Here is a 14,039-nt window from a genome sequence, read left to right as displayed (position 1 = left end):
TTCCATACAAATTGTGAAATTTTTTGTTCTAGTTCCGTGGAAAATGCCAGTGGTAGTCTGATAGGGATTGCATTGAATCTGTAGATTGCTTTGGGTAGTACAGTCATTTTCACAATGTTGATTCTTCCAATCCAAGAACATGGTATATTTCTCCATCTATTTGTATCATCTTTAATTTGTTTCATCAGTGTCTTATAATTTTCTGCATACAGGTCTTTTGTCGCCTTAGGTAGGTTTATTCCTAGGTATTTTATTCTTTTGTTGCAATGGTAAATGGGAGTGTTTCCTTAATTTCTCTTTCAGATTTTTCAACATTAGTGTATAGGAATGCAAGAGATTTCTGTGCATTAATTTTGTATCCTGCTACTTTACCAAATTCATTGATTAGCTCTAGCAGTTTTCTGGTAGCATCTTTCACATTATCCCTGTATAGTATCATGTTATCTGCAAACAGTGACAGCTTTACTTCTTCTTTTCTGATTTGGATTCCTTTTATTTCTTTTTATTCTCTGATTGCTGTGGCTAAAACTTCCAAAACTATGTTGAATAATAGTGGTGAGAGTGGGAAATCTTGTCTTGTTCCTGAACTTAGTGGAAATGGTTTCAGTTTTTCACCATTGAGGACGATATTGGCTGTGGGTTTGTCATATATGGCCTTTATTATGTTGAGGTAAGTTCCCTCTATGCCTGCTTTCTGGAGGGTTTTTATCATAAATGGGTGTTGAATTTTGTCAAAAGCTTTCTCTGCATCTATTGAGATGATCATATGGTTTTTCTCCTTCAATTTTTTAATATGGTTTATCACATTGATTGATTTGTGTATACTGAAGAAGCCTTGCATTCCTGGGGTAAACCCCACTTGATCATGGTGTAGGATCCGTTTAATGTGCTGTTGGATTCTGTTTGCTAGTATTTTGTTGAGGATTTTTACATCTATGTTCATCAGTGATATTGGCCTGTAGTTTTCTTTCTTTGTGACATCTTTGTCTGGTTTTGGTATCAGGATGATGGTGGCCTCGTAGAATGAGTTTGGGAGTGTTCCTCCCTCTGCTATATTTTGGAAGAGTTTGAGAAGGATAGGTGTTAGCTCTTCTCTAAATGTTTGATAGAATTTTCCTGTGAAGCCATCTGGTCCTGGGCTTTTGTTTGTTGGAAGATTTTCAATCACAGTTTCAATTTCAGTGCTTGTGTTTGGTCTGTTCATATTTTCTGTTTCTTCCTGGTTTCAGTCTCGGAAGGTTGTGTATTTCTAAGAATTTGCCCATTTCTTCCAGGTTGTCCATTTTACTGGCGTACAATTGCTTGTAGTAATCTCTCATGATCCTTTGTTTTTCTGCAATGTCAGTTGTTACTTCTCCTCTTCCATTTCTAATTCTATTGATTTGAGTCTTCTCCCTTTTTTTGTTGATGAGTCTGGCTAATGGTTCATCAACTTTATCTTCTCAAAGAACCAGCTTTTAGTTTTATTGATCTTTGCGATTGTTTCCTTCATTTCTTTTTCATTTATTTCTGATCTGATCTTTATGATTTCTTTCCTTCTGCTAACTTTGGGGTTTTTTTGTTTTTCTTTCTGTAATTGTTTTGGGTGTAAGGTTAGGTTGTTTATTTGAGATGTTTCTTCTTTCTTAAGGTAGGATTGTATTGCTATAAACTTCCCTCTTAGAACTGCTTTTGCTGCATCCCATAGGTTTTGGGTCGTCGTGTTTTCATTGCCATTTGTTTCTAGGTATTTTTTGATTTCCTCTTTGATTTCTTCAGTGATCTCTTGGTTATTAAGTAGTGTATTGTTTAGCCTCTATGTGTTTGTATTTTTTACAGATTTTTTCCTGTAACTGATATCTAGTCTCATATCATTGTGGTCGGAAAAGGTACTTGATATGATTTCAATTTTCTTAAATTTCCCAAGGCTTGATTTGTGACCCAAGATATGATCTATCCTGGAGAATGTTCCATGAGCACTTGAGAAGAAAGTGTATTCTGTTGTTTTTGGATGGAATGTCCTATAAATATCAATTAAGTCCATCTTGTTTAATTTATCATTTAAAGCTAGTGTTTCCTTATTTATTTTCACTTTGGATGATCTGTCCAATGGTGAAAGTAGGATTGTGTGATTGTGTTATGTATGAAATGTATGAAAGTATGATTGGGTTACTGTCAATTTCTCCTTTTATGGCTGTTAGTATTTGCCTTATGTATTGAGGTGCTCTTATGTTGGGCGCATAAATATTTACAATTGTTATATCTTATTCTTGGATTCATCCCTTGATCATTATGTAGTGTCCTTCTTTGTCTCTTGTAATAGTCTTTGTTTTAAAGTCTGTTTTGTCTGATATGAGAATTGCTACTCCAGCTTTCTTTTGATTTCCATTTGCATGGAATATCTTTTTTCCATCCCCTCACTTTCAGTCTGTATGTGTCCCTAGGTCTGAAGTGGGTCTCTTGTAGACAGTATATATATGGGTCTTGTGTTTGTATCCATTCAGCCAGTCTATGTCTTTTGGTTGGAGCATTTAATCCATTTACATTTGAGGTAATTATCGATATGTATGTTCCTATTACCATTTTCTTAATTGTTTGGGGTTTGTCATCGTAGGTCTTTTTCTTCTCTTGTGTTTCCTGCCTAGAGAAGTTCCTTTAGTATTTGTGTAAAGCTGGTTTAGTGGTGCTGAGTTCTCTTAGTTTTTGCTTGTCTGTAAATGTTTTAATTTCTCCATCAAATCTGAATGAGATCCTTGCTGGGTAGAGTAATCTTGCTTGTAGGTTTTTCTCTTTCATCACTTTAAATACGTCCTGCCACTCCCTTCTGGCTTGCAGGGTTTCTGCTGAAAGGTCACCTGTTAACCTTATGAGGATTCCCTTGTATGTTATTTGTTGTTTTTCCCTTGCTGCTTTTAGTATTTCTTCTTTGTATTTAATTTTTGATAGTTTGATTAATATGTGTCTTGGCGTTTTTCTCCTTGGATTTATCCTATATGGGACTCTCTGTGCTTCCTGGACTTGATTAACTATTTACTTTCACATATTAGGGAAGTTTTCAACTATAATCTCTTCAAATATTTTCTCAGTACCTTTCTTTTTCTCTTCTTCTTCTAGGACCCCTATAATTCGAATGTTGGTGCGTTTAATGTTATCCCAGAGGTCTCTGAGACTGTCCTCAGTTCTTTTCATTCTTTTTTCTTTAATCTGCTCTGCAGTAGTTATTTCCACTATTTTATCTTCCAGGTCACTTATCCGTTCTTCTGCCTCAGTTATTCTGCTATTGATCCGTTCTAGAGAATTTTCAATTTCATCTATTGCGTTCTCATTTTTTGTTTGCTCTTTAGTTCTTCTAGGTCCTTGTTAAACATTTCTTGTATTTTCTCCATTCTATTTCCAAGATTTTGGATCATCTTTACTATCATTATTCTGAATTGTTTTTCAGGTAGCATGCCTATTTCCTCTTTATGTGTTAGGTCTGGTGGGTTTTTACCTTGCCCCTTCATCTGCTGTGTTTCTCTGTCTTCTCATTTTGCTTAACTTACTGTGTTTGGGGTCTCCTTTTCGCAGGCTGCAGGTTCATAGTTCCCGTTGTTTTTGGTGTTTGCCCCGAGCGGCTAATGTTGGTTCAGTGGGTTGTGTAGGCTTCCTGGTGGAGGGGACTAGTGCCTGTGTTCTGGTGGATGAGGCTGGATCTTGTCTTTCTGGTGGGCAGGTCCAAGTCTGGTGGTGTGTTTTGGGGTGTCTGTGACCTTATTATTACTTTAGGCAGCCTCTCTGCTAATGGGCGGGTTTGTGTTCCTGTCTTGCTAGTTGTTTGGCAAAGGGTGTCCAGCAGTATACCTTGCTGGTCGTTGAGTGGAGCTGGGTCTTGGCTTTGAGATGGAAATCTCTGGGAGATTTTTGCCATTTGATATTACATGGAGCTGGGAGGTCTCTGGTATACCAATGTCCTGAACTTGGCTCTCCCACCTCAGAGGCACAGCCCAATGCCTCGGTGGAACACCAAGAGCCTGTCATCCACATGGCTCAGAATAAAAGGGAGAAAAAAAGAAAGAATGAAAAAGGTAAAATAAAATAAATTAAATTAAAGTTATTAAAATAAAAACCAATTATTAAAAACAATTTAAAAAGTAATAAAAAAAGAAAGAAGAGAGCAACCAAGCCAAAAAACAAATCCACCAGTGATAACAAGTGCTAAAAACTATACTAACAAAAAGAAAAAAAAGAAAAAAAAGACAGAACACTAGGACAAATAGTAAAAGCAAAGCTATACAGACAAAATCTCACACAGAAGCATACGCATACACAGTCACAAAAAGAGAAAAAGGGAAAAAAAAAAAATATATATATATATATATGCTCCCAAAGTCCACCTCCTCAATTTGGGATGATTCGTTATCTATTCAGGTATTCCACAGATGCAGGGTACGTCAGGTTGATTGTGGAGATTTAATCCGCTGCTCCTGAGGCTGCTGGGAGAGATTTCCCTTTCTCTTCTTTGTTCGCACAGCTCCTGGGGTTCAGCTTTGGATTTGGACCCGCCTCTGAGTGTAGGTCGCCTGAGGGTGTCTGTTCTTTGCTCAGACAGGACGGGGTTAAAGGAGCAGCTGCTTCGGGGGCTCTGGCTCACTCAGGCCGGGGGGAGGGAGGGGTACGGAGTGCTGGGCAAGCCTGCGGCGGCAGAGGCCAGCGTGACGTTGCACCAGCCTGAGGTGCGCCGTGCGTTCTCCTGGGGAAGTTGTCCCTGGATCCCGGGACCCTGACAGTGGCGGGCTGCACAGGCTCCCAGGAGGGGCGGTGTGGATAGTGACCTGTGCTCGCACACAGGCTTCTTGGTGGTGGCAGCAGTGGCCTTAGCGTCTCATGCCCGTCTCTGGGGTCCGTGCTGATAGCTGCTGCTCGCACCGTCTCAGGAGCTCCTTTAAGTGGCGCTCTGAATCCCCTCTCCTTGCGCACCAGGAAACAAAGAGGCAAGAAAAAGTCTCTTGCCTCTTCGGCAGTTCCAGACCTTTTCCCGGACTCCCTCCCGGCTAGCCGTGGCGCACTTAACCCCTTCATGCTGTGTTCATGCCGCCAACCCCAGTCCTCTCCCTGGGATCCGACTGAAGCCCGAGCCTCAGCTCCCAGCCCCCGCCCGCCCCGGCGGGTGAGCTGACAAGCCTCTCGGGCTGGTGAGTGCCGGTCGGCCCCGATCCTCTGTGCGGGAATCTCTCCGCTTTGCTCTCTGCAACCCTGTGGCTGCGCTCTCCTCCGCGGCCCCGAAGCTTCCCCCCTCCGCCACCCGCAGTCTCCGCCCGCGAAGGGGCTTCCCAGTGTGTGTAAACCTTTCCTCCTTCAAAGCTCCCTCCCACTGGTGCAGGGCCTGTCCCTCTTCTTTTGTCTGTTTTTTCTTTTGCCCTACCCAGGTACGTGGGGAGTTTCTTGCCTTTTGGGAGGTCTGAGGTCTTCTGCCAGCGTTCAGTAGGTGTTCTGTAGGGTTTGTTCCACATGTAGATGTATTTCTGATGTATTTGTGGGGAGGAAGATTGATCTCCGCATCTTACTCTTCCACCATCTTGAAGCTTCTCCCTCCAAATAATGTTTTAAGGCATGGAATTGTCTAAGTGTAGACGAGAGATACGTGTGCTAAACCATCAAAAGCATGAAAACAGTCCCACTGTGCACAAATGGACTGTATCAGAAATTAGAAAGATCAGAATTAATTTGCTTTCTTCTTCCTGCCATTGCTTAGAAGATGGACTATCTATAATGCATCTCTGAAATAATTCTTTTTAAAAAAATCTTTCAGTGGTTTCTATCAACAAATAAGAAATATTGTTCTAGTCTTTCCTTATCTTGTAATTTTATTTTTGCCCTTATCTTTTGTCTCCTTGTATACACTGTATTATTCATTCAACTTATCTTACTATTTATGTCCATGAAATTAATCTCTAATTTTTATTTTGTAGTTCAGGCCAAATTCAGAAATTAAGTCAGAATTAGAATTCACTTCATGTGAAATGAATAAATGAACATAAAATGTGTCTGAATAGGGAAGGCTAAATATTGTAAAAAAGTTGACATTCATAATCATTATAAATTTATTAGTATTCAGTGAATTTCCAAACAATGCTCAATGTGACTATGGGGATAATTCACATCATAAAAAGATATCAAAATTTTACCTGGAATAAATAATAAGCTTAGTATTGCAAATAAAAGGTGAAAACAGAGAAATGAGAATGGACCAGCCAGAGTAATTATTAAAATATTTTATTAAGCCCCAGTAATTCAAATATTTTACTGCATGTGAAAGAATAGACTAGCTAATCAATGAAATAGAATAAATCACTTAGAAACAAGTCTTAAAACATATGCTAATTTAATTTGTGATAAAGGAGTCATGTTTTATTAGCAGGGAAATATTGAATTGGTTCATAAATGATAATGGGACTATTAGAAAGCTACATACATGAGAAAAAATGTCAGTTTAGATACTCACTCACCAAACAATAGAAAACAAAATAATTTAAGATGGAATTAAATGTAAAAATTTGAACCAGGACTTTTGCTTCTACACCTGCATGATTTCATCACCACAAAGATCTCTCTAATGCTATCCCTTTGTAAGTCACATCCCTCCCCACTGGCTCTAGCCTCCATAAAGCCTGGAAACCACCAATTTATTTTCCATTTCTATGATTTTGCCATTTCAAGAATGTTATATGAAAGGAATCACACAGTATGACCTTTTGAAATTGTCTTTCTTTTCACTCAGTGTAATGTTTTGGAGATCCATCCAAGTTGTTGCCTGTATCAGTACTTTGTCCCTCTTTATTACCGACTAGTATTCCATAGTATGAATGTACCACAGGTAGTTTAACCTTTCACCTACTGATGGACGTTTTGGTTGTTTCCAATATTTGGAAATATTGTTTTCTTTTCCTCACCTTCCTGTGGGTTACTTGAACATTTTTTAAAATTTCATTTTGATTTATCTATAGTTTCTTTGCTTATACCTCTTTGCGTGATTTTTCAGTGTTTTAAAAAACACTGTGGGCAATTAGGAACCAAGATGGTGGAGTAGAAGGACGTGCTTTCACTTCTTCTTGTGAGAACACCAGAATCACAACTAGCTGCTGGACGCTCATCGACAGGAAGACACTGGAACTCACCAAAAAAGATACCCCGTATCCAAAGACAAAGGAGAAGCCACAATGAGACGGTAGGAGGGGCACAATCACAGTAAAATAAATCCCGTAACTGCTGGGTGGGTGACTCACAGACTGGAGAACACTTATACTACAGAAGTCCACCCACTGGAGTGAAGGTTCTGAGCCCCACGTCAGGTTCGCAACCTGGGGGTTTCGACAATGGGAGGAGGAATTCCCAGAGAATCAGACTTTGAAGGCTAGTGGGATTTGATTGCAGGACTTCAACAGGACTGGGGGAAACAGAGACTCCACTCTTGGAGGGCACACACAAAGTAATGTGCGTATTGGGACCCAGGGGAAGGAGCAGTGACCCCAGGGGAGACTGAACCAGACCTACCTGCTAGTGTTGGAGGGTCTCCTGCAGAGGTGGGTGGTGGCTGTGGCTCACCATGGGGATAAGGACATTGGCAGCAGAAGTTCTGGGAAGTACTCCTTTGGCCCTCCCAGAGTCTGCCATTAGCCCCAACAAAGAGCCCAGGTAGGCTCCAGTGTTGGGTTGCCTCAGGCCAAACAACCAAAAGGGAGGGAACCCAGCCCCACCCATCAGCAGTCAAGCGGATTGAAGTTTTACTGAGCTCTGCCCACCAGAGCAACAGTCAGCTCTACCCACCACCAGTCCCTCCCATCAGGAAACTTGCACAAGCCTCTTAGATAGCCACATACACCAGAGGGCAGACAGCAGAAGCAAGAACTACAATCCTGCAGACTGTGGAACAAAAACCACGTTCACAGAAAGATAGACAAGATGAAAAGGCAGAGGGCTATGTACCAGATGAAGGAACAAGATAAAACCCCAGAAAAACAACTAAATGAAGTGGAGATAGGCAACCTTCCAGAAAAAGAATTCAGAATAACGATAGTGAAGATGATCCAGGACCTCGGAAAAAGAATGGAGGCAAAGATTGAGAAGATGCAAGAAATGTTTAGCAAAGACCTAGAAGAATTAAGGAACAAACAAACAGAGATGAACAATACAATAACTGAAATGAAAACTACACTAGAAGGAATAGCAGAATAACTGAGGCAGAAGAACGGATAAGTGACCTGGAAGACAGAATGGTGGAACTCATTGCCATGTAACAGAATAAAGAAAAAAGGATGAAAAGAACTGAAGACAGCCTAAGAGACCTCTGGGACAACACTAAATGCAACAACATTCGCATTATAGGGGTCCCAGAAGAAGAGACAGATTAAGGACCCAAGAAAATATTTGAAGAGATTATAGTCGAAAACTTCCCTAACATGGGACAGGAAATAGCCACCCAAGTCCAGGAAGCACAGAGAGTCCCATACAGGATAGACCCAAGGAGAAATACGCTGAGACACACAGTAATTAAACTGACAAAAATTAAAGACAAAGAAAAATTATTGAAAGCAGCAAGGGAAAAACAACAAATAACATACAAGGGAACTCCCATAAGGTTAACAGCTGATCTCTCAGCAGAAACTCTACAAGCCAGAAGGGAATGGCATGATATACTTAATGTGATGAAAGGGAAGAACCTACAACCAAGAAAAAACACTGTGGAGAATGGATATGTATTTCAGAAGGGAAATATAACATTGATAAAGAACAAAAGAAAAGATAGAGTTGTAAATGTCATAAATTTATTCGACACACAAATTTCATGTACTTCCAATTCCCGTCCCTTCTTTCTCCCACTATTTTCTCTCCTGATAAGTCTTTGTTCTTCATTTCTGGAAAAGTTCATCTGATGAAGTTTGTAAGTTTCCATCTTCAAGCATTTCCATGTTCAAATGCTAAACAGTAGAAGAAAAGTTAGAAATATTAGGGAAATTTTGTGATCTAATAAAGGAATAATTTTTCATATTTTAATTATAAATATTTGAACTTAATAAGTTTAATTATTTTTAATGATAAGGTTGTTCTCAGTTTTTTCATGTTTTAAAGTGGAAAGTGGAAGGTCTCACAGCAAGTGTTGTATTGTCAAAGATGAACACTGTCAATCAGCCTAAAGGAAGGTCTTGTAGATCACATCTCTTGTGCTGTGTTATATGGATAATTTATAGTGAACAGTTTCCTGACTTTAACTAGTATAAGTTTAGAAACATCCCAGAAAGGCTGTGGGTAATAAATATATCACCACTGAGTATAGAAACATAAACTAAATATTAGATGATTTCCCTTTTATATGTGGCAAATTCCTGGATTCATCTTCAAACAAGTCAACCCAGACACCAGTAATTATATTTTACTTGCATTTTTTTCTACTGTGAAATTCTATAATACATTTTAGATAGTTCAATTCATAAATGATTTACCAAGGAGTTTTATAATATGGTAAGGATATGCTCAAGAAGCAGCTTTACACAGACAACACACATTGTATTTATTTTCTTTTTGTTGGCATTAGATTTTACTGTTTATACTTTACCAGCACTGCAGGGAACACTGTACTCTTCAATGGTGAATTCCTCTGAAATGCAAAAATGATGAGACAGAGTGAAGACATTCAGTAATAGGCACATGAATGGTTACTTGTAAATAAAGTGTGTAAGCTACGAAAGAAAGTATAAAGCACAGTTACAGAGCCAATAAAAGGACTTACTTCTGTACTAAGCCTTTTGGGATTGGTTAGCGAGGAGCAAGAGAAAATTGGCCTTGGACATACAGCTGAGGGGCAGATTTCACAAACGGATAACTGTCTTTCTATAGGACACTGTATAGCCCTTTTTCACAACTATGTTTTTCTTATTGGAGTTGTACGTTCCTCTCTGAACCTTTTCTTTTCTAAGAAAGAGTAAAGTTTGAACACTACCAGTATGCTAAGATACTGGTAAGTTTCTACTTCAAAGTCATGAGCAAATGGAAGAGTTTCCTGACATATTATACAAAGGTTCCCAAAAGTTGTGAAACTATCTGAGGCCCAAATCAAAAACAGAACAAATTTTGGGTCTCATAGCACACATTTTTAGTTATTGCCACCCTTCTTTTCTTTCTGGAATAATTCAGTCCAGAAAAAACGTCATAGGGGAATTTAGAAAAAATTGATCCCCTTATTGCTTTATGATCAATTTATAAGAATGATTCTAATACTTGTTTGGGGGCATAAGACAGATTAATATACAGGAATATGCTTATCCTGTGATCATAAACTCAACTCTTTCTTCCAGTGAAAGATTGTGGAGTTTTCTTTCAGTTACGGTGACCCTGTCCTAGTTAGTCATCTTTTTCCTTTCAAGGCTCAGCATGTCTGAATCCCACTCACCTGTCTCATAATAATCATAGGCCTTTACGGTAGCTGGTTTTAAATTCTTTATTGGGATGTTTTGTTCCACTGAGAAGGAGAAACTCAAGCTTTGATGGGTTAGCTGGAGAGACAGGAAAACTGAATTGGAATCAAAGATTAACTCAGTTACTCTTTTCTTAAGATAGTATCAAACCCTGTACTTATGCTGTCCTCTGCACCAAAACCTGTGGAAAGAACGAGAGGTTTTAAGACTTGCATAATACACTCAATGACAGATAAAAGAAGGGCAAAAAGACGATTCAATGGACAGTCAAATGTAGTAAATTGAGCTTTGTTGACCTGGCCCAGCTTCGTTTCCCTCTGTAGCTATTTTCTTTCCCCACAATTCATAAATGCTATACCAGGGAGTTTTATAATACGATAAGTTGTGTAGGTGAAATACACTCTTTGGAACCTGGGTTGGTTTGTTAGAATCTGTAGTGGTTCTTCCAGATCTAGCAGAATCACAGAGAATCTTACCTCTTCAAAGTAAATCAGGATGTGGTTGGTGCTCACTTCAGTCCTTTGAATCTGAGGCCTTTCTTGGAGCTGTTGACCAAGAGGAAAGGCCAAAGATATGGGATGAGGAACTTGCAGGCTGAGGCAGTTTTCAGGTATTTACGTTCTAAATGGCTTCTCAGAGACATCCAAACACTAATTTTGATTTCTTCAAGAATAATAGTAATAATAATAAAAATAATAAAAATAATATTTATTAAACCCTCCTTATCTATCTATCATCTATTTAGAGAGGGAATTATCTTCCAACTATATTAAAAAAAGGAGAATATATGTATATGCTTACATATGATATAGTCTCCCTTTTTCTTTTTGTACATAGTTGGAAGATAATTCAATGCACTACACATTCCTAGAAGTCTCAGGGCCTGCTGGAACATTATTAACCATGTTTATGATTTATATCTTATAGTTGAGACCACATAGCTAGGATGCCCACTTTTAAAATGATGGAAACACACACTAGAGAAACAAGTTTGAGGGAATAAACCTCTTGGAGAACTGAATCAACAAAATAAAATTGACAGCATTTGCCATGACTTTGCTATCTGTAAGAAACTTAGGGTTTACCTTTTTCACTGATGCTTTCACAGGTATGAAGCCTGATACCATCTTCACATCAACAATGACCATGTTGGAGCTGGGTCGTTCCCCAGTATAACTATGAAGTCAAGGCATAGGGACAAGGCAGTCAAACAAAATTCTTTGGAATTCATTCAAGACAGAAGTCTCTCCTCTTTTATTTCTACCGTTCCTTATCCCTGGCTACCACTCAGCTTTGCCATCTACTCTATTTTCTTCTGCTATAGTTGTTTGGAAAACTCATTATGAATGCATACTCTGCAGGTATGGTAACATCATATTCTCAATGTTAAGGCTTTTCAGTAAGAGTGAAGAAAATTTTCTTTTAAATAACTATTGCAAGAATTTCTTGTTTATTATGTATGACCTTGGACAGTGAAGATCCCCTGCACAAGAAACTCTATTTCACTATATTCTACAAAATGTCTCATAGTGGTTTAGGATTTACCTAATGTTGATGAGAATCTGGACTTTGCTGTGAGCATTGACTCCATCACAATTCTTGGGGAGAGTATCAACTTTCAGAGTAAAGGGAGATTTTCCTTCTTTCTTGGGCAGGATATTATATCTCAGGGATGTCTAAAACAAATTGAAAAAAAATCCTTTATTTTTACACTCAAATAGTTTATCTCTTCTACGTGATTTATACCTCCCCTTAGGACATGTTTCTTTTTCTATTTTGAAGTTCAAATGGAATTCTTGAGACTTGTTCTCCCATTTGTGGCATCGCCTGAACCCTGGCAGTCTCACCTGGAGGTACACACATCCCGACCCTGACACTGCCATGCTGTACTCCCCTGGAACCTCTGGCAAAGCGACCTCCTGCAGCAATAGGCGATTGCCTTCATCTACTTGGAATTCTTCAGAGAAGGTCTCTGAAGACTTGATGGTGACTGTAGCCGCTTTCTCCCTTTTAGTGAAAGTTGCTGCTCCATACTTGGAGAGCGCCTGGAGAGCTACCACTGTATCCTGAAAAAAGATGGGTTCAGAAAGCACAGGAGAGGAAGGTAACAAAATCATACCAGATGTAAACCACATCAACACTGTTCTCAGAGTTATTTAGTCATAAACACAGTTCATTCACTGGATTTCAAGTCAATTCAGACCTGGTTATTAATCATGAACTATTCTAGGAACTTTGGGGGAAATGAAGTTTCCTTGTTCAAGCAGTTTACAGTGTACATATGGGAATGAGACTCAATATTTGACGTAGAGGATATTTCAATAATTATAAATTTATATAACAACATTTGTTGGAAAAATTCAGAGAATGGAGAAGAAATTGGAGTTAGCATAATAAGAAAATGCTGTGAAGAAGCTGTGAAGAAGGTGAGAATAATGAGGTCTGAATAATGAGAAAGGTCTGAATAATGAGAAAGGTTTATAAAGACAGAAGAGAGGCATCAGGCAGTCCCAGGGACGGAAATGTTGTTGTAGTAAAGACATAGAAAAGAGTGAGCCAATTCCAGAAAAAGAGAAGGGATCAGCCTTTTGGCCATGCCACGCAGCATGAGGGATCTTAGTTCCTTGACCGGGGATCGAAGCTGCACCCCCTGCAGTGGAAGCATGGAGTCTTAACCACTGGACCGCCAGGGAAGTCCCCAAGGGAAGTAATCTTATGAAAACATTGCTCTAGAAAGGTTGATCGACATTAGGGATGAGGATCCACTAAGGAGAGAAAATATGAGAGATTGTGCAGAGGACAGAGAAATAATCCATATATAAAATAATGAGGCTGGAACCTTTCTGGTGATGGAGGAATAGACAAAGTATAAATTAGAAACATTATGCAATTATTCAACTCCTAGAATGTGGTTGTGTCTACATGGGTATTAGTATATTTATTTTTCTTCCTAGAGTCTCTTCACAGACCTGAGTGGAGGAGAAGCCCCCACTGGGGTTTTGTTGCTTGGTGATCCATTTCACAATCCGTGTAGCCACAGACAGGTCTTCTGAAGATGGGGCAGGCTGGGCAGTAAGATAGGCAAGGAGAGTGTAAGCTGTCATCTCCACTTCAACAGAAGGAGCCCGGGGTTGATAATAGAGTGCATTAACTTCTTGAGGTTTCCCAGGCCGTTGCCAGTGGATTGAGTCCTCTTTGAGATAAAAAAGGATACAATCTTAAGCTTAGAGAACATTTTCAAAACCTAATTCATTAATGATCATTATAATTAGAGCTCACCTAGTGAATGGACATACATGAAGTGAAAGTATTAAATAATCACCAATCAAGCTAATCTTTGCCATGAAAGTAAATTGAGGTTCTAGCAAATCACATTGTGTCTTTGTGTCTATTACATACTTGTGTGATATTAGAAGCTGGGCTGTTTAAAGTCTATAATGTGTGAATTAATAAAATGATCCATGTCACCCAGAGAACTTAAGTGTTAGGTCAATAATAAATCATCATCATCTTCTTATAATAATATAATGGATAGAATATAATATAAGCATGATATGTGTGAATTTAACAGGTCCTCTCCCTTTGATCACTGGTGATTTTTGGAAGTCACTT

General features: G+C 39.0%; 1 protein-coding gene across 1 annotated transcript in view; it reads right to left on the bottom strand.

Annotated features, from left to right (window-relative positions):
• Positions 1 to 9,557: 9,557 nt before the first annotated feature.
• Positions 9,558 to 14,039, bottom strand: part of LOC132598040 (pregnancy zone protein-like) — a 40,535-nt gene continuing 36,053 nt past the window's right edge. The window contains exons 29-35 of the mRNA XM_060306995.1: positions 13,397 to 13,620; positions 12,275 to 12,493; positions 11,973 to 12,103; positions 11,513 to 11,603; positions 10,904 to 10,972; positions 10,403 to 10,505; positions 9,558 to 9,610 (exon numbers count right to left, since the gene is read on the bottom strand). Of these exons, the coding sequence (XP_060162978.1) occupies positions 9,558 to 9,610; positions 10,403 to 10,505; positions 10,904 to 10,972; positions 11,513 to 11,603; positions 11,973 to 12,103; positions 12,275 to 12,493; positions 13,397 to 13,620 (890 nt within the window). The remainder of the gene's footprint in view (positions 9,611 to 10,402; positions 10,506 to 10,903; positions 10,973 to 11,512; positions 11,604 to 11,972; positions 12,104 to 12,274; positions 12,494 to 13,396; positions 13,621 to 14,039) is intronic.

Source organism: Globicephala melas, chromosome 10 (assembly GCF_963455315.2).
Source record: "Globicephala melas chromosome 10, mGloMel1.2, whole genome shotgun sequence".
NCBI classification, from domain to species: Eukaryota; Metazoa; Chordata; class Mammalia; order Artiodactyla; family Delphinidae; genus Globicephala; species Globicephala melas.
Note: the sequence above shows the minus strand (reverse complement) of the source record. Positions and strands in the feature narration are given on the sequence as shown.